Source organism: Cetorhinus maximus, chromosome 11, assembly GCF_964194155.1.
Source record: "Cetorhinus maximus chromosome 11, sCetMax3.hap1.1, whole genome shotgun sequence".
In the NCBI taxonomy this organism is placed as follows: Eukaryota; Metazoa; Chordata; class Chondrichthyes; order Lamniformes; family Cetorhinidae; genus Cetorhinus; species Cetorhinus maximus.
Window position 1 is genome coordinate 76923743 of NC_135889.1, and position 25311 is coordinate 76949053.

Here is a 25311-nt window from a genome sequence, read left to right on the forward strand (position 1 = left end):
TGAAAGAATTCATTTCCACTTTAATGACCTAGCCTTGCTGGGCTAGGACGACAGGGAACATGCTCCTGACTTGTACAGCATTTGCCAATTAACACCTCCTATAACAGGTTGCCTCAGCTCATCATTGAACTAGGGACAGCAGAAGTAGTTTACATTCAGCTGATATTAAGCCAGCCTGTTTTTCTGATTTTGATTTGCTGCACTAAATGGAGGTTTTATTGTTGATTTGTACCTAGCAATAATAGCATTAAAATGCTTTGTGTTTAGAATCGTATAACTTAAAGAATAGGAATTTTTGCTCTAAAATTTGCTTTGTGAACATTTACAGGCATACAAAGTTAAACATTAGGTGAGATATGGTTGGTTTGTAAAACTGCATGTTTTAGTGGTTTAAAATTAAAATCTAAGCTGCTTTACATTTGTTGAACAATCGTAGTTGCAATGCATTTGTTTTGAGATATTGAAATTTGCATTAGATATAATACTGTTAAATTCTGGCTTTCTTTAAATACCTTACCTATTGGATTATTCATGACATGCAGTTCAGTGATATTACATTGTGGGTCATATTTGTTAGCAAGAAAATAATCAGCAGAATTGGCAGCAGAAAAAGTAAAGTTATGGAAAATGTGAACAAAAACTGGAATAATCACAAATTATTGAGAGTCAGTGCTTTTACGATTGATGTGTTGCATTCTGCAAAACTGAACAAAACAAAGATCACAGACTCCAAGAACCAAAGTCTATAGTGTTGCTACAATTGAACATTATTTATACTACCACTAGATTCACTGATCAACTGTGATATTACCAGAACTAACATTGTATTATTTAATGCAGATTTTTAAATCCCTGAACTTACAATATTGACTAAGCGACAAATTTGAAGAGCTGAGCATCTTTAAATTGTGGAATATTCTGTACTGCTATGTTGAAATTAGTGGTTTATAGAAACAATGATTTTGATACTTTACAACATCAGAACAGAGGATAGGCAAAATATCTTTACACAGAATTGTAAAACAGAGCAGCGCACTTCCATGACTAGTGGTTGCAGCAGAAACTGTCAACATTCTAGATGAGATTAATACAGTCCTAAGCTGATGTTTTAATATATTCTAATAGATATCAACCATGTGTCAGTATTTAGTAATGTATATTATTATAAATTTGCACACATTCTAGTCAAGAATATTTCAGTGTGGAAGCTATCATGCATCAATCATAGAAAGTGCACCAGCTATGGCATGCGCTATGCTTGCTGTTGGTGAAAGAACAATTCAAAATATGTTTCGTATATCGACAAGAACACACATTTGTATGTGTATAATCTATATAATGAAAATCAAGTTGTAATCTGAGTTCAGATGACGCAGTTAAATTATTCCTTATTTGTTCTTGCAAACTAATCATTATTCCCTCTTGATCAGAATTATGGTTTGTGATAAACCCCCAGGGGTATGGATGGGGCAAAAGTGGTGGGTGAATAACAGCTTTCTAAGCTTTAAACACTGAGAGATTAAAAATTCACCTACCATTAAGCTGTAGCTGGCTAGGTTCAGGCATATGTTACCAATTGAGAACTCAAATGATGGAGTTTACAGCTGGCAGCTGACACTGAATAAAAGTTTCAAATCAGGGAAAACAAGCTTTGAAATTTTGAATGAACAACACTTCAATATTGTTGTACTAGTTATGTGTTAAATGACCTTTTATGTAGCAAAATTTGCATGCAGTCAAGACTGCATTGCGAACTTGTTTAATCCATCAGGAATTCTAAATGTACATACTCAATGAAATGGTACGCTGGAACTGGGAAGTAGAACAAAGTTTTTTTCATTTTTTTTGAAGTATGACTCCATTTAGGGCTTTCTTGCATTGAACTTAATTGACACATTCTGCTATAATTTCCAGGGTTAGCCTTACCCTAGTGGTGCACTCCTGCCTCTGAGGCATATGGTTGTGGACTCAAGCCCTATACCTTTGTACTGAGAGAGCTCCACTGTTGGAAGTACCATCTTTTGGATGCGATTTTAAAATCATATCCCAACTACCACTGGATGTAAAAGATCTCATGGCACTATTTAAAAGTGTGGGAGTTTTCCTGGAGCCCTGGCCAACATCTATCTACTGATTAGTGTCACTAAAATGGATCGTCTGGTCATTAATTTCATTGTTGTTTGTGGGTCTTTTCCATTTGTAAATTTGTTGTGTTAACCTATATTGTAACAGTGACTACACTTCAAAAGTTGTTTATTGGCTCTGTAACAGTTTGGGAACCCTGAGGCCATGAAAGGCACTACATGAGTGGAAATTCATTCTTCCTTTAGAAGACTATTAAAAGAATAATGAAGTTTTGCTTCTCCCTGATTTAATGATGATCTGTAGCTGGCTGGTTCACATTAGTCGGTTATTGGCAGTTTTTTTCTTTTGATGCTTCCAGCTCATTCTGTTGTACAGGATCCTGGGCTAATCATATTTAAATATTGCAAGTGCATTTTAATACGTTAGTTATGAAACATTATAGCTGTGATATAGGAATGCATTACTGTCTGTTATGTTTCCACTGCCTTACTTCGGCACAAATAAAAGGACTTCTAGTACATACATTTTTCTTTTTTCACAACTTCTGTCATCACAATCTTGCACCAGCTTCTGACTGTAGCATTTACTTAAGCTAAAATAAATAGTGTCAATGTACTGTGTAGCACAAAGTGACACTTCAGTATATGTTTAATCAGCAGGTATTTTATTAACATAGAATAGAATTGGCTAAATAATTGATACCGGTTCACACCATGGAAAAGGTGGAGTAATCTAACTAATAGTGTTAATAAATTTGCTAAAAGGACTGAGCAGATAACACTTTGAGGTGTTAGCTTTATGCTGTTATAATGGCAAAAGCCTTTTTTAACACTTTGTCAACAAGAGCAGCCCAAGTGAAACTGGAGGTTTATATGGGTTCACATATTACTCTAACTGGAAGGGAGATGATGCTTGTGCTTTTGTATACTTTGGGATGCACATACTCACCACATAGCTGTGATAGAAAACTGACTGCTATGCAATGATTTTATTTCTGATAGTACATTTTGTACGTTTTCAAATCAGTGGCCTTAATTGTGACATTGCTTTTTACTGTTCCATTAGTGTAAGGGAGATGATTTCTGCCCTAATGATGAAGAAAAGCCTAGAATCAATTACCTATCTTTTATTTGTTGGATGTGAACGTTGCTGACATTTATTGCTCATCCTGAATTGACCTTGACAAGGTGGTGGTCAGCTGCCTTCTTGTACTACTGCAGACCATGTGGTGTACGTACACTCAGCACTGTTGGGGAGAGAGTTCCAAGATCTTGATCCAGTGATAATGAAAGAGCAGCGATTACAGTTCCAAGCCAGGATGGTGTGTGGCTTGGAGGGGGACTTGAAGGTGATGGTGTTCTCATGTGTCAGCTGCCTTTGTCTGTCAGGTGGCAGAATTCGCAGATTTGGAAGGTGTTGAAGAAGGTTTGGTGAGTTGCGGCAGTGCATCTTGTAGCTGGTGTACACTGCTACGACTGTCCACCAATGGTGGATGGTTGCGAATGCTTAAAGTGACGGATGGTTGCTGACCAAGCAGGCTGCTTTGTCCTCGATGGTGTTGAGCTTCTTCAGTGTTGTTTGAGCTACATTTATCCGGGCAAGTGGAGTGTATTCCACCACATCCCTAACTTTTAGATGGTGAACAAGTTTTGGGGAGTTAGGAGTTGAGTTACTTGCCGCAGAATACCCAGCCTCTGACCTGCTCATGTAGCTACGGTATATGGCTGGTCCAGTTTGGTTTCTGGCCGATGGTAACCCCCTGGATGTTGTTGGATGGGGATTCATGCTAATGCTGTTGCATGTCAACAAGAGATGGTTAGAATCTCTCTTGTTGGAGCTATTCATTGCCTAGCACTGATGAGGCACAAATGTTACTTGTCACTAATCAGCCCAAGACTGAAATGTTGTTCAGGTCTTGCTGCATGCGGTCATGGATTGCGTCAGTATCTGAGGAGTTGTACTGAACACTGTGCAAACATCAGTGAACATCTCTACTTCTGACCTTATGATGGTGGGAAGGTCATTGATGAAGCAGCTGAAGATGGTTGGGCGGAGGACACTACCCTAAAGAACTGCAGAGATGACTCGGGACTGAGATGATTGGCCTCCAAACACCACAACATCTTCCTTTGTACTAGGTATGACTCCAACCAGTGGAGTTACCACAGACTTCAATTTCTCCAGGGCTCCTTGATGCCACACTCAGCCAAGTGCTGCCATGATGTCAAGGGCAGTAACTCACTTCACCTCTGGAATTCCGGCTCATGTTCATGTTTGGAGCAAGGACCAATGAAGTCTGGAAACGAATGCTCCTGGCGGAACCCAAACTGGGCATCGTTGAGCAGGTTATTTCTGAGTAAGTGCCGCTTGGTGGCAGTGTCACTTAACTTTCCATCACTAGCCACGCCAGTGTTGTAGCTGTATTTGAACAGCTTACTTGGGAGTGCAGCTAGTTCTGGGCACAACAGCAGGGATGTTGTCAGCCCATGGCCTTTGCTGTATCCGATGCCTTCAGCCATTTCCTGAATCATTTGGAGTAAATTGAATTGGATGGAGACTGGCATCTGCGATGGTGGAGACAACGGAATGGGGCTGAGATGCATCATGCATTTGGCTGAAGACGGTTGCAAATGTTTCAGCCTTGTTCTTTTGCACTGGTGTGTTGGGACCCCCCCTTTGCGTTGAAGAGGGGGATGTTTGTGAAGCCTGCTGCTCTGGTCAGTTGTTTAATTGTCCACCGTTTACTACTAGATGTGTCACGACTGCAGAGCTTTGAATTAATCCGTTGGTCGTGAGATCGCTTAGCTCTGGTCTGTTGCAATCTGCTTCCGCTGTTTAGCATGCATGTAATCTGATGTTGTAACTTCCGCAGGTTGACGCCTCATTTTTTGGTATGCCTGATGCTGCTCTTGGCATGCTGCACCCCTCATTGATCAGGGTTGATCGCCTGGCCTGATGATTGTAGAGTGAGGGATATGTTGGGCCATGAGATTACAGGTTGAGGTTGAATACAATTCTGCTGCTGGTGGCCCACAGTGGTCCAGTTTTGAGCAGATAGATCTGTTCTGAATTTATCCCATTTTGCACGGTGGTGTTGCCACATAACACGATGGAGAGTATCCTCACTCTGAAGACGGGGCTTTGTTTCCACAATATTATCATGGACAGTTACAGTTGAGATAGGTAGATCGGTGAGGTCAAGTAGGTTTTTGCTTTTGTGTTGGTGTTCACCATCAGACACAGACTCAGCCTGGTCAGCATTTTAAAAATGTATTCTTTCACAGGATGTGGGTGTTGCTTGCTGGGCCAGCATTTATTCCCCAACCCTAATTCCCTTCGCCTTTGAGAAGGCGGTGGTGTGCTGCCATCTTGAATTGCAGCAGTCCACGTAGTGTAGGTACACCCACCGTCCTATTAGGAAGGGAGTTCCAGGATCTTGACCCAGTGACAGTGAACGAACAGTAATATAGTTTCAAGTCAGGGTGGTGTGTGGCTTGGAGGGGAACTTGCAGGTGGTGGTGTTCCCATGCATCTGCTGCCCTCGTCCTTCTAGGTGATAGAGGTTGCAGGTTTGGAAGCTGCGATTGAAGGAGCCTTGGTGAGTTCCTACAGTGTGTCTTGTAGATGGTCTGCACTGCCACCACTGTGTGTCAGTAGTGGAGGGAGTGAATGTTTAAGGTGGTGGATGTGGTGCTGATCAAGTGAATTGCTTTCCCCTGTTGAGCTGCTCGAGTGTTGTTGGAGCTGCTCTCATCCAGGCAAGTGGAGAGTATTCCATCATGCTCCTGACTTGTGCCTTGTAGATGGTGGACAGGCTTTGGGGAGTCAAGAGGTGAATTACTCGCCTCAGAAATACCAGCCTCTGACCTGCTTTGGTAGCCGCAGTATTTATCTGGCTGGTCCAGTTCATTTTCTGGTCAATGGTAATCCCAGAATGTTATGTTTAGTGAATGGATATCAGCAAGTTATTCAGGTATGCCTGGGGCGAAGGAGAGAATGGGCAAAATCAAGCCTGAGCCTTGCTCAGCCTGTTCTAATTACCTGAACATACATACATCCCAGAAGTTGCTACTAGAATGGAAATACAGGTATGACGTTTTCCTCTCAATAAACCTTTTTGGATGGATTGTAATGTTCCACCCTGCCCCAGCTGAGAGCAAATTCCTCCAAGCAGACCATAGATCAAATCTGTGAGGTTCTTGGTCCTTATGAATTAGTAACATGAGGATCTTTTTCGCAAATCAATATTGCAAAAATACGAATTAGGAGATGAGTAAGCCACTCGGCCCCTTGAGTCTGCTCAACCATTCAAAAAGATCATGGGTGATCTGACTGTAACCTCCTGCCTACCACCAATAACTTTTTCACCCCCTTGCTTATCAAAAATCTATCTACCACTGCCTTAAAAATACTCAAAGATTCTGCTTCCAGTGCCTTTTGAGGAAGAGTTCCAAAGATTCATGACCTTGAATCTCTCTCTTAAATGAGTGACCCTTTATTTTTAAACCGTGACCCCAGGTTCCAGATTCTCCCACATGAGGAAACATCCTCTCCACATCCACCCTGTCAAGACCCCTCGGGATCTTATATGTTTCAATCAAGCCGTCTCTTACTCTTCTAAACTCCAGCAGATATAAGCCAAGCCTGTCCAACCTTTCCTCATAAGACAATCCACCCATTCCTGGTGTTTACCTAGTAAACCTTCTTTGAACTGCTTCTAACTCATCTACATCCCTCCTTAAATAAATAATACTGAACACAGTACTCCAGGTGTGGTCTCACCAATGCCTGTACACCTGAAGCATAACCTCCCTACTTTTGTATTCAATTCCCCTAGCAATAAATGATAACATTCTATTAGCTTTCCTAATTACTTGCTGTACCTGCACACTCGCCTTTTGTTATTCATGCACTAAGACACCCAGATCCCTCTAAATCTGAGTTCTGCAATCTCTCATCGTTTAGATAATATGCTTTTTTTATTCTTCCTGTCAAAATGGACAATTTCACATTTGCTCACATTATACTCCTTTTGCCAGATCTTTGCCCACTCACGTATCTATGTCCCTTAGTAGCCTCCTTATATCCTCTTCACAACTTACTTTCCTACCTATCTTTGTATCATCAGCAAATTTAGCAACCATACCTTTGGTCCCTTCATTAAGCCATTTTTATAAATTGTAAACAGTTGAGGCCCAGCACTGACCCTTGTGGCACACCACTCGTTACACCCTGCCAACCAAAAAGACCCATTTATGCCTACCCTCTGTTTCCTGTTAGCGAGCCAATCTTCTATCCATGCCAATATGTTACCCATACATCATGAGCTTTTGTTTTCTGCAATAACTTTTGAGTGGCACCTTATCAAATGTCTTCTGGAAATCTAAGTATGGTACATCCACAGCACATGTAACTACTTCAAAGAACGCCAATAAATTGGTTAAACATGATTTCCTTTTCACAAAACCATGTTGACTCAGTCTGATTACCTTGAATTTTTCTAAATGCCCTGCCATAACATCTTTAATAATAGCTTCCAACATTTTCCATATGACAGATGTTAGGCTAATTGGCCTGTAGTTTCCTGCTTTCTGTCTCCCTTCCCTTTTTGAATAAAGGAGTTACATTTGCAATTTTCCAATCTAATGGAACCGTCTCTGAATCTAGGGAATTTTGGAAAATTAAAACCAATGCATCAACCATCTCACTAACCACTTCTTTTAAGACCTTCGGATGAAATCCATCAGGACCTGGGGATTTGTCAGCCCGCAGCTCCAACAGTTTGCTCAATATCACTTCCCTGGTGATTGTAATTTTCCTGAGTTCCTTCCTCCCCTCCATTTCTCAACTTACAGCTAATTCTGGGATGTAATTGTATCCTCTATAGTGAAGACCAATGCAAAATACCTGTTCAATTCACCTGCCATCTCCTTATTTTCCATTATTAATTCCCTAGACTCACTTTCTATAGGACCAGTGCTCACTTTATTAACTCTTTTCTTTAGAAAATAATTATAGACTATCTGCCTTTATATTTCTAGCTAGCTTTCTCGCATCCTCTAATTTTTCCTTCCTTATTAATCTTTTTGTCATTCTTTGCTGTTCCTTACATTCTGTCCAATCTTCTGACGTGCCACCCATCTTTGCACAATTATAAGCTTTTTCTTGAAATTTGATACTGTGTTTAACTTTTTTTGGTTAACCATGGAGAATGGGTCCTTCCCTTGGAATTTTTCTTTCTCATTGGAATGTATTTATCCTGCGTATTCTAAAATATCCCCTTAAATGTCTGCCAGTGCATATCTATCGATCTATCCCTTGACCTCATTTGCCAGTTCACTTTAGCTCACCCTGCTTTCATGCCCCCATAATTGTCCTTATTTAAGTTTAAAATACTAGCCTTTTACCCTCAAACTAAATGTAAAATTTGTGTAAAATATTCTGTGAATTGTTGGCAATTACATCGCAAGATCAAACTCAAAATTTACTTGTGCACGGAGTGGTACTGTGGTGTTGAACTACTTAATTGTGTACAAATTGTGAAGTCACTTGAAAGAAATTGTAATGATTGAATCAATGTGACATTGCATATTTGTAGAATGACTTTTAGCCAAGTAAAAGTAAATTGTATTGGAACAGATTCATCAATAATGGCATTGAAATTTTTGGAGGAAGATACATTATTTGTAGGGCTCAAACTTCAAAACTGAGAAGAATAGGGAATTAAAGGCTATTAAATTTCTGTGTGAAAAAATTGCATAGATATTCACACAAGTGATGAGGCTACTTGTAGAATTTTTTTAAAATTGTGAACTTTTATGCTTAACAAGTTTCTAGTTCTGGGAAATGTAACTCTTACTATTTTGGGCACTGGGTGCTCACATCATGCATTTATAGGTTTGTCAATGCAGAATAAATCTCCTTACATTATGCCCCAGCAAATGGAACCTCGCCTTTCAACTCAAAAGAATGTGACATTTTTCCATTTTTCATACAAACCAACCATAATGCCAATTAGTGCCTTTTGGAATTGGTTTAGACTACCCAACCTTTTCATGTAGAATCCTCATGGCAGAGTTGCAATTTGAACCCAGGTTTGAGATGCAGCAGTTACCTCAATGCAGCATCAAATTTCCCTAATATTTACCAACAGCATTTGTGATATAATAAATACAAAACAACAGTGGGAACTTCATGTACATTCAAATTATAGAAGAACAAATGATGTAACATCTACTCTCACATAATGCATGAGACCAAATGGGAGCTAAGTTATACTACTGTTAGAAAGTTAAGCCACAGGTGCGTTTTTAAATTTATCACATTCTTATTGCATTGTTCTGTGTTCATTGCAGACTAAGCTTGCAATTCAGAGAGGTGCTAAAACATGCAGACCTATAATAGTCAAATTTGAGAATAATAGTCTGACCGGTGATGTAATATTTGGATTAGACTGTTGTACTATTAGGATTGGGCAAAAATGGGCCTGAAGAGAAATGAAGATATTAAGGGGAATGCAAAGATTGCCAAAGTTTGGAAGTCCCTTCTGCAAAGGGCAGGTGATATTAGGTCAAATGTTAATTTTAAATCTGAGTTTGATAAATTCCTGTTAACCAAGGGTATTAAGGGATATGATCAAAAATCTCTTTGAATGATGGAACAAGCTTGTGGGGATAAATGGCCCTGTTCCTTTGTGCTTTGGGAAAACCAGAAGCTGCTCAATGTGTTGGAGGAGGAGTGTGCAAGCCTTTTGGCTTCAAGAGTTATTTAGAAGCATGTTTCGATTTTGGACTTGTCCATCAGAGTCCACTTTGTTGACTCCAACCTTTTAAATACTGGTTCGACATCAACTGGAGTATTGCATCCAATTCTGGGCACCAAACTTTAGGAAAAATGTGAAGGATTTAGAGAGAGCGCAGAAAAGATTCACAGGTTCCAGGGATTAGGTACTTTTAGTTATATAGATTGGAGAAGTTGGGACTGTTTTCCTTGGAAAAGAGAAAGTTAAGAGGAGATTTGATAGAGGTATTCAAAATCATGAGGGGTCTGGACAGAGTAGATAGGGAAAAACTTATGGAAGAATTAAGAATGAGAGGGTACAAATTTAAGGTAATTGGCACAAGAAGAAGCAATGGAGACATGAGGAGAAACCTTTTCACGCAGTGAGTGGCTAAGATCTGCCTGAGAGTGTTGTGGAGGCAGCTTCAATTGAGGCTTTCAAGAAATGTTGTTGGATTATTATCTGAAAAGGAAGAATGTACAGGGTTATGGGAAGAAGGTGGGGGAATAGCAGTCAGCGCATTGCTCATGCGGAGAGCCCTTCCAGATACAACGCACTGATTGGCTTACTTCTGTGCTAAAACTATTCTGAGATTTACAAATCTTCAGGCCCACACCATCTTAACTGTTCAAACGAGCAGCTAAGAAATAAGAGTGTGGATAAAACTGAATTGCTGAACTTGGCAGACTAAATTGTTGAGGTTCACAGCCTACATATGATCCACGATTAATTTTACTTAATCTGAGTTTCCACTGGTATTGTTTTTTTGTACGGGATAAAATAAATTGTAAAATTCATCCTTCTAACTTCACCCCAACAACAATCAGTTGTCATATCAATGGTTTGCCATACATTCACCGATGATGATTTAACTTGTGACACAGTAAGTTAGCCTGATTTCTCTTTTCACAGCCTTAAGATGTCCCAAACTAATTAAGTACTTTTGGGAGAATCTAGAACTCGGGGTCAGTGTTTCAAAATAAGGGGTCACCCATTTAGGACAGAGATGAGGAAAAATTTTTTCTCTTAGAGGGTTGTGAGACTTTGGAATTCTGCTCCTCAACAGGTGGTGAAGCAGAATCCTTGAATATCTTTAAGGCAGATGTAGATAGATTTTTGATGAGCAAGAAGATGAAAGCTTATGGGGGATAGGCAGGAACATGGGGTTAAAATCAGATCAGCCATGAGCTTATTGAATGGTGGAGTAGGCTTGAGGGGCTGAGTGGCCCACTGCCCCTAATTCGTATGTTTGTATGTATGAATTGTAGTCACTGTTGTAATGCAGGAATTATAATGCTGCAATTAGGGCTTTGTTGTGAAGATTGTAATAACGGACTGATCTGTTACTCAATAATAAAAAAATCAAGAATTGTTTTCATTTATTTATATATATTCTCCGTTAATGGTACATACAGCGTCAGATTAATCAAGTATCTGTATCAGATGAGTGCCATTTTGTGGACATCTATGAAATATGAACAGACATATTCATATGACAAGAGCTTTTTGAAAAGCCCATGTATGATGTAAAGTGCATGATACGTTGTTGAAGCAGAAATTCTTTAGAGCCCGATTGTTCTTAAAATTCTGAGGTGTTCATGGCTGGCAGTCATGTCTGATCTTGAAGGACTCCATGCCAGGTTATGTTTTAAATTATAAATTTGATCTTCATCTGAGAAGGCATTCTGTGTTCTTTTGAAACTTGTTTTCAATGCATAATATTTATATTTAAATTAAAGTTTAAATTAGGTTTATACTGATTTTTCTCCTAAAACAACTAAAATTTAATTTAAACCCAATGGATAATAAATATTAAATGATTAGCTGTATTTTTTTCAGTTTAGACTACTACATATCCCAAAAGAACTGTTAGATTAGAAGTGAAGATGAACCCTCTGGAACTAATTAACATTTCTAATTTTTAATCTGTTACTAATGAATGCTTACCTCAACAACCAGTAAATTATACTATTTGAATAACTGCAAACCAGTGAACATAAGTCCTTTCCAAAATCTGGGCAAGAGACTGTTGATCCTTATTTATGCTATGTTCCTATAAAACAATTTGATGCAGTAGAGTTAACTTTGATAATCCTGGTTCTACAAATGATGCTAAACTAAGCATCTGAACTTCTGCAAAGATGGGACAGAATTCCAGCCAATTATGTTGCCTGCTGGTATTAGAGATCTTTGCTAATTTATTTTGCTCTACAGTTGAGCAGTAGAGATCATTGGGATAGAGGAACCAGCCTAACCGTTCATCAGACAATGCTTTGAGAACTGGAGCACACATGCCATTAGGGCTGGAGGCATTTCTTGCATTTGAAGGGGATATTTAGCTTTCTTATGCCTGATCTTCATTTCATTGATTTGGATTGCTGTGCTTCAGTGAAACAGCTGGTACTTGACCTTTTATTTTCCAGAAATATCCTTGAACAGTTCTGCACTGTTCATGAATGTGTGGCATGTGAGCGCCCTCTTTGAGAGTGAAGGAAAAGCAGATTATACTATCTTTCATCAGTGGTCGGTTTCATGGTGGTAATTCATTTATATTTGTATTATAACCCTAAATTTGGATTACAGTTATTAGTATCTTTTTTTGGCTTACGTTACTGCACATGTGCATTGTTTTTGTGTTTGGGAGGGTGTGCTGGTAAGGTGAGTAAAATATCTTTCCTGCTGTTGCATGATAATGGTCTAGAGTCAGTGCCAGCAAAACAAATGCACCATTCCATACGGTTTTAGTTAATGCTTCTGATTGTTATCGAACTTTTAGCTATATATGATTACATGATTGAACTCTTTGTGTTAGTTTACCAATCAGCAGTGATTTGAATGATTTAATATGCATTGTGACAATGCACATTTTTGAAATTCAAATCAAAATGCTAAAAACTTTTTTAAAATGTACTTTTTCTTTGGCTTGTTAATCCTGGACCCTTCCTAACCTGAACCCATTTCTTTAACTATTCTCTTGTCGTCTTTCAGCTCTCTCCAAGTTCATCTTTCCATAAGACCCACAACTTGTTCCCATGATCCCATTCCCACTGAAGTGCTGACAAACCAACGTCTCTTTCTGGCCCACATGCTAACTGACATTGGAATCAATTCCTTTCCCTCAGGCACTGTCTGCCTCCCCTTCAAAACCACTGTTACCACAACTCATCAAAAAACCGTTTCTTCTAACAAATTACTGCTCAACCGCCAGCTTACCTTCCCTGTCAAGTCCTGGAATCCATGTTCATGTGTCCCACAGCTTCATATTTGAATTTCTCTAATCGGGTTTATGTTCCTGCCACAAAACTGAAATGGCCCTTTCCAAAGTCACAATGACATCTTATTTAACTGAGATTGTAGTACGTAATCCCCTCTTGCCCTCCTAGACTTTTCTAAATCATTTTACATGGCCAACCACATCACCTTCCTTCAACTCCACCCCTCCATTGCCCAGTTTGGCAGGACATCCTTTGTTTGGTTCCACTTTTACCTGTCTAATCATAACCAGAGTATCTCCAACAATGACTTTGTTTCCCACCTCCACACTGTTGTCCCTGGAATTCTCCAAGTATCCATCTTTTGCTCTTTCCTCTTTCTTATGTAAATGCTTCATCTTGGTGATGGCATTCGTGCATACGTATACTGGTAACTTCGAGCTCTATCTCTCCACACCTCTTTATTGTCAGACTGCTTGCCCACATCCAGTATTGGATTAGCGATAATTCCCTTCAGTTACACAATGAGAAGACCAATGCAAGCATCTTTAGTCCTCTCCAATAAAATCTGTACCCTTTGCCAATGATTGAATTCCCCCTCCAGCCATCGTCTTGGGTTGAACTAGACTGATTGCAATCTCAATTTCTTATTTGACCTGAAACTAATCTGATCCCATATTCTCTCCACCATGAAGACTGTCCACTTCCATCACCCACCTCTACTCCTATGTCAGCCTATATGCTGCTTAAATACTCATTCATGCCATTGCCACCTCCAGACTGGGTTTTTACGTTGCTTCCCTTGCCTTCCTCCTGTTTTCCTTAACCTTCAGCTCCCATCCTACCCTGTACAAAGTCCTGTTCACTTATCACCCCTCTTCTTGCTAACCTACATTATTGTGATATGTACATCAAACATCTTGGCCAGAATCTTCGGCTCGGTGAGCGGGGGCGTGCATCCCGACGTCACCGTGCGTCATTCTGATTTTCAGTTCAGCGGGCGCGCTGGAGTCGGTTGCGCGCCCGCCGAACTGTCAAAGGTCTACTAAGGCCATTTAAAAATGAATTAAACCACTTAACGTAGCTGCCCCTCCAACCTTAAGGTTGGCAGGCAGGCGAAGAGTCCAGGCGGCCTTCGCATTTTTCATGAAACCTCATCCACTGGCGGGATGAGGTTTCATGAGGGTATTTAAATTTTATTGAAAGGTTTAAATAAAAGTTATGAACATGTCCCAACTCATGTGACAGTGCCACATGAGGGGACATGGCAGGGAAATTTTTTAAAATCCTTTATTAAAAGTTTCAAATCTGAGCTGATCTCCCTGAGGCAGCACTTAGCCTCAGGGAGACCTGTGTGCAATTTTGCGCAAAGAGGTGCACTCCCGGTTGAGGGTATCCCCGCCCACCCGCACAGGAAGCGCATAGCGCCTCCTGGCGAATGTCACGCTGGGTGGGTCTTAATTGGCCTGCCCATATAAAATGGCGGCACGCCCCCGATTGGGGGTGCTGATTGGGAACCCACCCGTTCTTGCTCTTTCCCCACAACGGGGGGGAAAATTTTGCCCATAGAGTTGAAGTTGGAGATCAGTCATGATTCTCTTGAATGGCAGAGCAGATTCGAAGGACCGAATGGCCTACTGTAATTTCTTATGTTCTTACATCCACCCCATAAACCACTGATGCATTGTGTTTGCAGTCCTTATGATTTATAGGATGCACTTGCAACTCACCAAGAACAAAGCAACAGGATCTCCTTGTCCTGGAGCATCATCCTCACAAGGATGACAAGAGCTCAAGTTCCATTCCCACTTTCTCAGGGCAGTTAGAGTTAGGTAATAAATGTGGCCTTGCCAGCAGCATCCACATTCAGGGAACAACATTAAGGACAAGGGACATTCAACCCGAGACATTCTTTTGCATGTCAAAACTTTGGTTGACTTATTCTTTGTAATTAACCTTGCTTATCCATTATGTTCTCAATGTAAAAAAAAAAAGCATTTAAATTAAGTACAAAAGAACATTTCTGACATTCTGCAGAGCCTACTGTTGTGACCTGTGCCAACCCTGAGAGCTGGAGTGGCAGCTGTGCCTTCTGCCCCACCAGTATTCTGAACTGGTTGTGACAGTTGGTGGTACAGGGATGGATGTGTTGGACTCACTGCATCGATCAGCTTAGCAGCCCCAGACAATGCTAATATAAATTAAATTTGTTTTCTGAAAAATACATTGGACTAGTTCCTTTTAGAGCTCCCTTTTTTGCACCATTATGATTGTAAAAATTACCTTCTAAAGTTAAGAAAGACGAGTTCCTTTCAGACTCATCCTGTTCTGAAGTTGTATTGTGTGTTCATTGAGATGAACTACGTTTGTATTGATGATTTCAAACTTTTTTCTGCTTGGAGCACCCAGTTAGCATCAAACATTCACAGATAAACTATAGCATGGTCAGATCAAGAGCAGACCTACCTTTGCTCTCCACAGTGTTCTTAATTTAAGATAGTCCCTTCATAATGTATTTGTGTGGTGCTTTCCATGTATTTGGGCACAATTTGGCATTTAAATACTAAGACTAATTTCATGTAGGATCATACAGCTGGCAAAGAAGAGATTCATTTATTCAGCCTGTCTTGAGTTGAAATCCAGATACCCGAGGTGAAAAGACTGTTACCCATTTCATCGTCCAATCTTTACTGCTTTGAAATTATAGTGAATTAACAAGAGTTTCTTAATAAACAGGCTCAGTGTTGTTAGATCTCTGACCTGCAAAGTTCTTGATTGTTTTTTTAAGGAGCTAACAACATGGAAAAGGCAGGAAAAGGCCTCATATAACGTATGAGGAACGTTTGAGGACTCTGGGTCTATACTCGATGGAGTTTAGAAGGATGAGGGGGGATCTGATTGAAACTTACAGAATACTGAAAGGCCTGGATAGAGTGGACATGGGGAAGATATTTCCATTAGTAGGAGAGACTAGGACCCGAGGGCACAGCCTCAGAGTAAAGGGAAGACCTTTTAGAACAGAGATGAGGAGAAACTTCTTTAGCCAGAGAGTGGTGAATCTATGGAATTCATTGCCACAGAAGACTGTGGAGGCCAGGTCATTGAGTGTATTTAAGACCGAGATAGATAGGTTCTTGATTGGTAAGGGGATCAAAGGTTACGGAGAGAAGGTGGGAGAATGGGGTTGAGAAACTTATCAGCCATGATTGAATGGCGGAGCAGACTTGATGGGCCGAATGGCCTAATTTCTGCTCCTATGTCTTATGGTCTTATGGAGTTAGAAAAATCAGAGTTGTCATGGTGCCAGTTTTGTATATCACCTGGTGTTAGCTGAAGATGGACAAAGTTTGTCATGCCAACTGGGAAATGCCACTTGGAGAGGGAAAATCAAGGTCAAGGAAAACTGGATTTAAGAAAAATATTGTTTTGAGAGTCTGGGTGCTGTGGGCTGCAAGAGTTGCTGGTGAAATTAATTGTTCAACGGCCCTCTTCTGGTTTGTTGAGTGAAACACATCAGAGATGGGAAGTCATGCTTATGGTGGCACCATGTCAGTTTTCTCAGCCTATGGCTTTAAAATTGGCTTTTAACCTTTTTGCTCCTACTTCCAAAATAAATCAGGAATCAAGAAAAAGGAAAAACTTGCTAAGGTTGGTTTCCTTCCATGCAAAGGAGCAGCAACAAGTGAAAGCAGGTTACAGAATTTTAAAAATAAAAGCATTGAAGTTTGTGGAAGCAGGACTTACCTGATTTTTAGAACAGGTGATGTTGGAAACTGTAGTTGAGCTGTTTGAAGATGGAATCTGATTTCCAATTAGGTATTTTTAAATCATCAGAATTATGTTTAATGATTCATAGTGTGCCACAATCCCTTTACCTTACTGCATTAGATTGAGGAGAAAAGAGTTGTCCGTCAGAGTGACACACATGGGCGTTGTTGTTTTCTGGGAGTACTCTGTATGGTTGAGCCTCTTCACTTGAAAGGCCCAGTGCCCTGTTGAACCTTGGAAAAAACAGCACAACTGAAGGGCTTCAGAGAGAGACAAGGATGAGAAGGGAGATGTTAAAAATTAACGCTTCATGTTTCTTTCCCCCAGAATTATTTTAAATGATGATGAATTATATTAGAAATGTTATATGCAAGATTAAATTAATGAATATTTGGAGGTGCATGAATAATCAAGTACAGCTAAGCTGAATTCCTTTGAAAGCAATTTATAATGAAGAAGTGGCTAATTGGACAGATGATGTGAATGTACAAGATGTAATGTATATGGATTGGGAGAATGCATTTGGCAATGGCCTTACAGGATGATACCAGGGATGAGAAATTATAGTTATGAAGAAGGACTTGAGATACTAGAGAAGAAAAGGCTATGAGGAAATTTAGTGAGATTTTTGAAATTTTTAATGGTTTTGATAGGTTAAGTTCAAAAAGGCTATTTTGAGGAATCAATGTTAACAGGGTCATCAATTAAAGTGAGGAAAAAGGTTATACATTTATTTATGGACATGATTCTTCAAGCATGGATACTTTGCTGCAGGACGTGGTTGAAGCGGAGACCTGTGCATCTCTTCAGGGAAAAGTAGATAAAGATTTGAAGCAGAGGAAATACTGGCTATAGGGAGAAAGCAGATAAGTACTATTAGTTTTAAATTGTTCTGATAAAGAGCCAGCACAGACATAATAGACCAAGTGGCCACCTTTTCTGCTTTAAACTTTTTTTGTCCTATAGTTCAACCACATGAAAAACTAAGGTAGTAGCTAGAAGAAATTGTTGACTATTTTAGCTTCTGGTACCTAGAAAAAATCAAGATATTGAATTGTTTGGTTTTGTGGAGGCCCTCATTCCTTTATTGATAATTTTCCTGATTTGCATTTGATCATATTGAAATGGTTAACACAACAGCCAATGGTTAGTTGAACAAATCAGAGAAATCTGACACTTCTGACACTTGATTTTTTTTTTATGCTCTGTATGCTAAAATTCTAATCATAATTAGACAGGTAGTTTGATGTTTGAATTGAAAATGAACAAAATCAGTAGCCCAAAGAGATGAGCTTTCTTTCCAGTTAGTAGTCTAAGGCTTAATTTACTGTAATTTGAAATCAAAGTTAAATTGCAGGCTTGGGTTTTGAGAGTACTGTTGAACTTTACAGTAAAAGTGGTGAGTGCTGCTTTCATGCAACAATGCTGGCAGTATTTTGGGCAGAAGTATATTCTAGCATAAACATCAACCTCTCTGTATAACGAAGCCTCTTGTATGTTTGTGTAAAACAAAACTGAAAATTTGTAAAATTGTACTTGAGATATATATTTGTGCCAAATAAATATTTAGTAATAAATACTTCAAAATAGCTGAAAAGAGCTTCATTGTTTGAATGGCCCATAAGGCATCTTGTGGTGTATTTTGTTCACAGCTGTTATACCTAGGGAATATTGGTGCATTCTCTCAAGCTGTAGCTCAGGCTGTTACCTGTAAAGTGCTCCTATATCCCTCATCTGGTTGTATTTTAGCTTGTAACCGCAGAGGCTGAAGGAAATTGCTGATGCTACTGTACAGATTAATGATGCTAGTCCAGTGGTGTTTACATTCACACTGTTGTTAGAACCACACAGGTAATTGCCAGATCAGACATTGACAGTTGTGACAGGGTGAAATTATGTGGGTTTCTTTTCTTTTCAAATTCTTTGAATGAGGTATTTATTTAAGAAGATCAGATACCCTTTTTTATCATATCTTATCACAAGAATGCAGTTAATATCCATAATATTTGCACACCCTATTGACAGAATGATTGCAGTTTCTAAACATAAACAAAAAAGTAGAATTTCTTCTCTATTCAGCTTTTAAGTAATTTGTGTCATTGGTACAAAATAAATTGCTTTTTCAGAATATCTTTATATAAACCTGATTGCTCAAATGAGGTTAGTAGTTAAACTTCAGTACAAAATTAATTGCTTATGAACAATTGTAGTGAAGGCTTAGCCTAAATTTTAGGTTCACATTTGGTGAATGTAAAACCTTGTTTAAAATTTCAATATCGCAATGTTTTCAGACTACCTACTCCACTACACATCAGCTGTGGCACTTAAAAATGAACTATCTAAACGGGTAATTAAATGAAATTTGTCTTAAGAAAAATACCACTTGCTTGGAAAATGTTAGTCATCAATCTCTGTCTTGTGTTTTTTAGGGTCCACCAACTGATGCCCCAGCCGTGGATACAGCAGAACAGGTTTACATATCTTCTCTTGCTCTGCTGAAGGTAAGATTGTTTGTTTGTTTGTTTCTTGGCTCTTTGATCATGGTAATTACGTATTGTAGTTTAGAATGTAATGACACAAAGCAAGTAAATAATCTATTTGACATTCTATATCTTAGTACCATTTCTAGACCACCAAATCCACAGTTTTTTGTCCTTTTCAACAAAATGTTTTGACTCCTTTTGTATTTTAAGCATTCAGCTTTCCATTTAAAATGTGGTAACTGCACATTGTTTGTCTTCATAAGAGTGTAGTAATGCAAAGAAAATCAAGAAATGCAAAAACTAAACTGAAAAAAAAATTAAGTTGTCAAGATTTACTGAAACATGATAAAATGTCACACACGAAAAAAGGTTATTTTCTCTTTCTGGGTTGAAAACACTGAGATACATTTTTTTGGTATGCATTTTGGTAATCTGCAGATGTTGAAACATGGACGGGCTGGTGTTCCTATGGAAGTAATGGGCCTGATGCTGGGTGAATTTGTTGATGACTATACTGTCCGTGTTATCGATGTATTTGCTATGCCTCAGTCAGGCACGGTGAGCCATATTTTTGTTTCTTTTGTATGAAAAAATGTGATCCTCAATGTAATTTTTCTGTTCTTGAATTTATACCATGTTTAATTTGAAGCAATTGTTTTTCAAGGTTGAGTAATTTACTTTTTTTCCAACAGGGTGTTAGTGTTGAAGCAGTTGACCCTGTTTTTCAAGCCAAAATGTTGGACATGTTGAAGCAAACAGGCAGGTAGGATATAAAATCTCCTTAAGTGGTAAAAGTAAGGTGACCAGAAATACGTATCAGCAGAATATCCTTTTATTCATTTACAGTTCAATTTATGCAATTGAATTATATTTGTTTGCAACTTAATACAAATTGTTTAAAGTTCTGAAGTTGATTGCTATTTTATTTTGTATCTCTTTGCAGTTTCATTTCATACCTATCAACAGTTGTCAAATGCTTGTTCAAATACGTTCACTGTGGAAAAAAAAGCTTAAAAATTAATGTTAACAAAAGGCTCAGCAGCACTGCAGAATAGTGTAAATTGCTTCTTGACTGAGTTCCTGGTCCCACTGCTGCTTTAATTGATATTTGAAGGGTGGATATTTACTCTCAAGTGCTGAAAGGGTAAAAACTGGCTCAGGGAAGGTGTGGTAACAGGGTGAAAAATTGAAAGCATGATCTACCACCGCTAATGCACATCTTCTTAATGATAGCGCTTGTATGACACACTTTCTTCACTTCCACACCATCATAAATGTATGTTGAATGAGTTCCCATTTTTCATACTTTGTAGTGTTATCATGTTTGTGTGTTTCTATTGTTAAGCTCCGTTCATTTTTTTCTGCTTTCCTTGCTCAAAGTGCTAGCTTGCCTTTTATTTCCAAAATAAAAACACTTAGCCATTTGCTCTGTTTTAGACCTGAAATGGTAGTTGGCTGGTACCATAGTCACCCTGGCTTTGGATGCTGGCTTTCAGGAGTTGACATCAACACTCAGCAGAGCTTTGAAGCCCTGTCGGAGAGAGCTGTTGCCGTAGTAGTGGATCCTATTCAGAGCGTAAAGGGGAAGGTACGATCATATTCTTAGTAAATATGTTACTCGTGACATTAAATCCCTTGATTCTCAAATGCACACAATTAATACTAATTCTTTAAAGTATTGGAAGCCGTCTGTAGTGTTCAATGTTTACACCAGTTATATTCTTAAAAATGATCAATGTTAGTTAAATGTTGAAGTAGAATTAGGTATGAGCTGAGCCATATGTTAATTGATGATTTCCCATGAACTTTCACATCACGAATGTATGCTAAATGTTTTCCTGTTTTTTACATTTTATGTTCTTTTGAGCATGAGTGAATATATTACTGTGCTCAATTTGTGTTTCTTTGTTTCCTTGTCCAAAGGTTTATTTAACCCCTCTCAAAAAAAACACATTCGCTGTTTGTTGTTTGTATTTATAGTCCTTCTTTTCCAAGGTGCAAATCAATTTTGATCCTTCAGAGGTTTAAAATAGAATTCTGAACACATGGTAAAAATACCTCCTAAGCTCAATGGGAAGAACCTTGCAATTCTTTTCTTTTAAGTAACCCCTTTGTAGCAAATATTGAGTTGTAAAATAGTATTTTAGTTAGTCAGGAAGCCCGGAAGCCATTATATCAGCATCAGTCAATTGTTTTTATATTTGGGAAAAAATGCCACATTTACCTGTGAGGTGAACATTAAATATTAGCATTACACCTGCTAATCAGAAGTCATTTGACAAAATTAAAAAGAATTATTTTGGGGCCAGATGTAAACGTAATATAAACTAAGCAAACAGCACATATTGATTAAATGGGTATCATCTATTTTAAAATAAGTACAACATATGTACGTTATACTTTACTATATCCATTTCACTGGTCACTTTCTAAAATGGAAAAATTGTTTTCTGCTTTTGTAGTAGTACTTTGTGAAGATTTGAGTGCCTACACATTTCACACTTCAGTGGTTTGATTGCAAAAGTAATGTCCTGCATTTGTTAATTCCTATTAAATAAGAAAAAAATTAGTGAGATATTAACTCAATGAATATAATAGAAATATGAGGCTGATAGATCCTGATGAATGAATTAATAATTTGTTAATTCTCATTTGTACAAGAAAGTTAAATGACTTTCTGACTGTTTCCAATAATCTACAAGTTATTTTAATGCATTCAGAAGTTAGATAATTGGAAGTGTTTAACATTGACAGGGGGATTGTTAAATTACAGTTTGGGTTGCTATTCACCTTTGTTGTAGTCTGTTTTTGCTGTTGTTGTTCAGCTCCTTTCTTTTTTTATTCTCTTCTGGCCCCATATGCCATTTTCCTATTTCCTGCCTCATGACAGCAGGGAGCAGGTCTATTATCACCTTCACAGAGCTGTCTGCAAATGTGAGAGGCAATTCGATTTTGCTCTACCACAGGGAGGGTATATTATAAAGAGTGCAGAACATAAAGAAATTGTCTAGGTGGTTTACTGACTAAAACTACTGCTGAGGTGTCTTGTTACAGCATGTATTGCCATTCTGATATGGAAGTTAATGAAATTGTGGACTGAAAAGACAAATCATTACTTTAATATTTGAGACAGATGTGTATATTACATTTTGTGACTGGTTTTTTAATGGTATAATAGTCATTAATCATATATTAAGGTGCGTGATTGTGAAATTTTAAAAGGCTGTGTGTGCAAGGTATGTTAGGTGGTTAATGCATGCTTTTACTTTGAAAGATGTCAATTGTTGAGGTTTTTCCCAGAGCAGAAGTATTTTATGCTACATTGTAGGAAAATATATTAGTACCACATGAACCATTATCTATTGAACTAAATTGCATCATGTCATTTATCTGTGCTAACATTAATACACTTATAATACTGTTGTACATTATTCATTACAGGGAGCCATTTCTAAAATTGGTTTAAATTTTTATTTGATAATGAACAAGACTTATGCGCTATCACCCCTTACAAAAGATGGAAATTGGGATTGTTCACATATACGAATGTATTCATGAATATATATTTGGAATTTGAGTTTATATTGTGCTTGTGATGATGCAAAATTTTGTCAGCTGCGCAGATTGCAATTAGCCTTTAGATTGGTTAATTGGATATTAAGCACATGCCCTTGTGGTTTACCAGTGTGATTTTAAAAATATGTCATTCAATTATGTTACTGCAGTGTTGATTCAATATTGTTGTTTTAATTTTTAAAAAATTGTCTTTTGGGGGCAAGAATATGATTCACTTAAAAATCATACTTTTTTGGTTCATTTTGGGAATAGTAAGGAGAATAGGTTTGGCCTGTAGCATGCTGGAAGAAATGCTAGTTGAACTGATTTGTCTTGGTAATAATATTTTGGCCATGGTATACTGCGTAAAAATTGGTGGAACTTTGCATAGTATTTATAACACCTGTGCAAATATAAAATATTAGACAAATCAATATTGGTTTGTGCCCAAACAATTATTCCTGCTGCAATATGTACATAATATATCCTGGTTTACAGCACACATACAGGCCTTACAACACCAGAAATGAATAAATTATCAGCTTTCACCCTGTATGTATTTCTTTGTTTTAGTACGTTGAACTAAACTGTCTCATTTTATAACACACAACACTGATTTGTCTATATTGATTTCATAACCGTAATATTAGTTCTTTGAACATTTAGTTCAATTGTAGTGTTTTTAAAAAAATAAGCTTGGTTCAGTATAGTAAAGCCAGAATTATAACCTGTTGTACTGTGGGTTCAGGCTTGTTTTAGTACCTGTTATGAAGTAACATACATGAGATATGCACAGTTACCACTTGAACAGCACAAAATGGTCTCTAGTGGGAGAAAATTCTGTGTTGTAATACCAGATGGTGGTGATAAAAATTCCCTTTTGAGGAATTATTCTGCATTTGAATGATCTGTTTTGACTTTTAACTTAATCTTGAATCCAAAACAATCAATATAATTTACAGATGTTTAACGCAGTAATATTTTGTAAGGTGTATGTGCTTTTATTCTACTTAATGAGAACATAAGAAATAGGAGCAGGAGTAGGCCATACTGCGATTCAAACCTTCTGCGCCATTCAGTAAGATCATAGCTGATCTGGTCTTGCCCTCAACTCCACTTTCCTGCCTGAACCCCTTCAACCTATAGTTCAAAAATTTGCCTATCTCTCAACCTTAACTGTATTGAATGTCTCAGCCTCCACAGCTCTGTGGAGTAGAGAATTCCAAAGATTCGCAACATCCTGAGAGAAGAATTCCTCCTTATGCCCATCTCAAATAAGCGACCCCCTGTTCCAGATTCGCCCACGAGGGGAAACATCCATTCGGTATCTACCCTGTCAAACCCTCTCAGAATATTATATATTTCAATAAGATCACTTCTCATTCTTCTGAACTCTATGCATATAAGCCTAACCTGCTCAACCTTTCCTCCTAAGACAAATCCCTTCATCCCAGGAATCAACCTGGTGAACCTTCTTTGAACTGCCTCCAATGCAGATATATCCCTCCTTAAAAAGGGGACCAAAACTGTACACAATGCTCCAGGTGTGGTCTTGCCAATGTTACAATTGTAGCAAGCTTCCTTACTTGTATATTCCATCCCCCTTTGCAATAAAGGCCAACATTCCATTTGCCTTCTTAATTAGTTACTGTCCCCACATGCTAACCTTTTGTGATTCACGTGCAAGAACACCCAGATTACTCTGCACTGCAGCATTCTGTAGTTTCTTTCCACTTAAATACTATTTTGTTTTTCTATTCCCCTTACTAAGGTGGATGACTTCACATTTTTCCAAATTATACTCCCACATTATTTAGACTCTAAATTGGTGGTTTCTTGATAAATTCAGTTATATTTTTCTCCTGTTTCTTTGGCAATTGTGTCTGATTTATGTTAATTGACACAATTCCTGGTCTGCGATCTCAGCAGTGCAACAGTTGGGGTGTTACACTTGCCCATAGTGCTTATTGGCTATGGAGGGGGGAAAAGCAGTCACGGTTCTAGCTTCCTATTGCTTTTCAGTTCCCCCCTGCTGGAAAGTGAGTGTGCGTGTGTTTGTATGTGTGTGTGTACGTCAGGTGAGAACACAATCAGGCTCACGTAGTCTACAAAAGGAGACTATTTGATCTATTATCTCCGTTAGTGCTGGATCTTCAACTGGAGCTATCTAATCTAACCTATCCCCATATTGTTTAAATTCTGCCTTTACAAATACTTCCCTTTTAAATTACGTAAGCTCTGTCTCAATATCGACTTGTGATAGTAATCCATGTTTGAATAACTTGCTGCCTGAAAACAATTCATCTAATATCCCTCTTTTTTTTTTGCACTGACAATGCTGGTTTAAGCTCTCTTGTTGCTGATTCTCCAACCTCTGGAAGTAATCTTTCAGCATTGACATGATCTGCAAACCTGTATTACGTAAGCC

The 25311-nt window shown here is 38.4% G+C and overlaps 1 protein-coding gene across 2 annotated transcripts in view; it reads left to right on the forward strand.

The window, feature by feature from the left end:
- Window positions 1–25311, forward strand: part of psmd14 (proteasome 26S subunit, non-ATPase 14) — a 122168-nt gene that overhangs the window by 37789 nt on the left and 59068 nt on the right. For both annotated transcript variants that reach the window (XM_078552270.1, XM_078552271.1), the window contains exons 3-6: window positions 19275–19346; window positions 19767–19886; window positions 20021–20091; window positions 20766–20916. In XM_078552270.1, the coding sequence (XP_078408396.1) occupies window positions 19275–19346; window positions 19767–19886; window positions 20021–20091; window positions 20766–20916 (414 nt within the window). The remainder of the gene's footprint in view (window positions 1–19274; window positions 19347–19766; window positions 19887–20020; window positions 20092–20765; window positions 20917–25311) is intronic.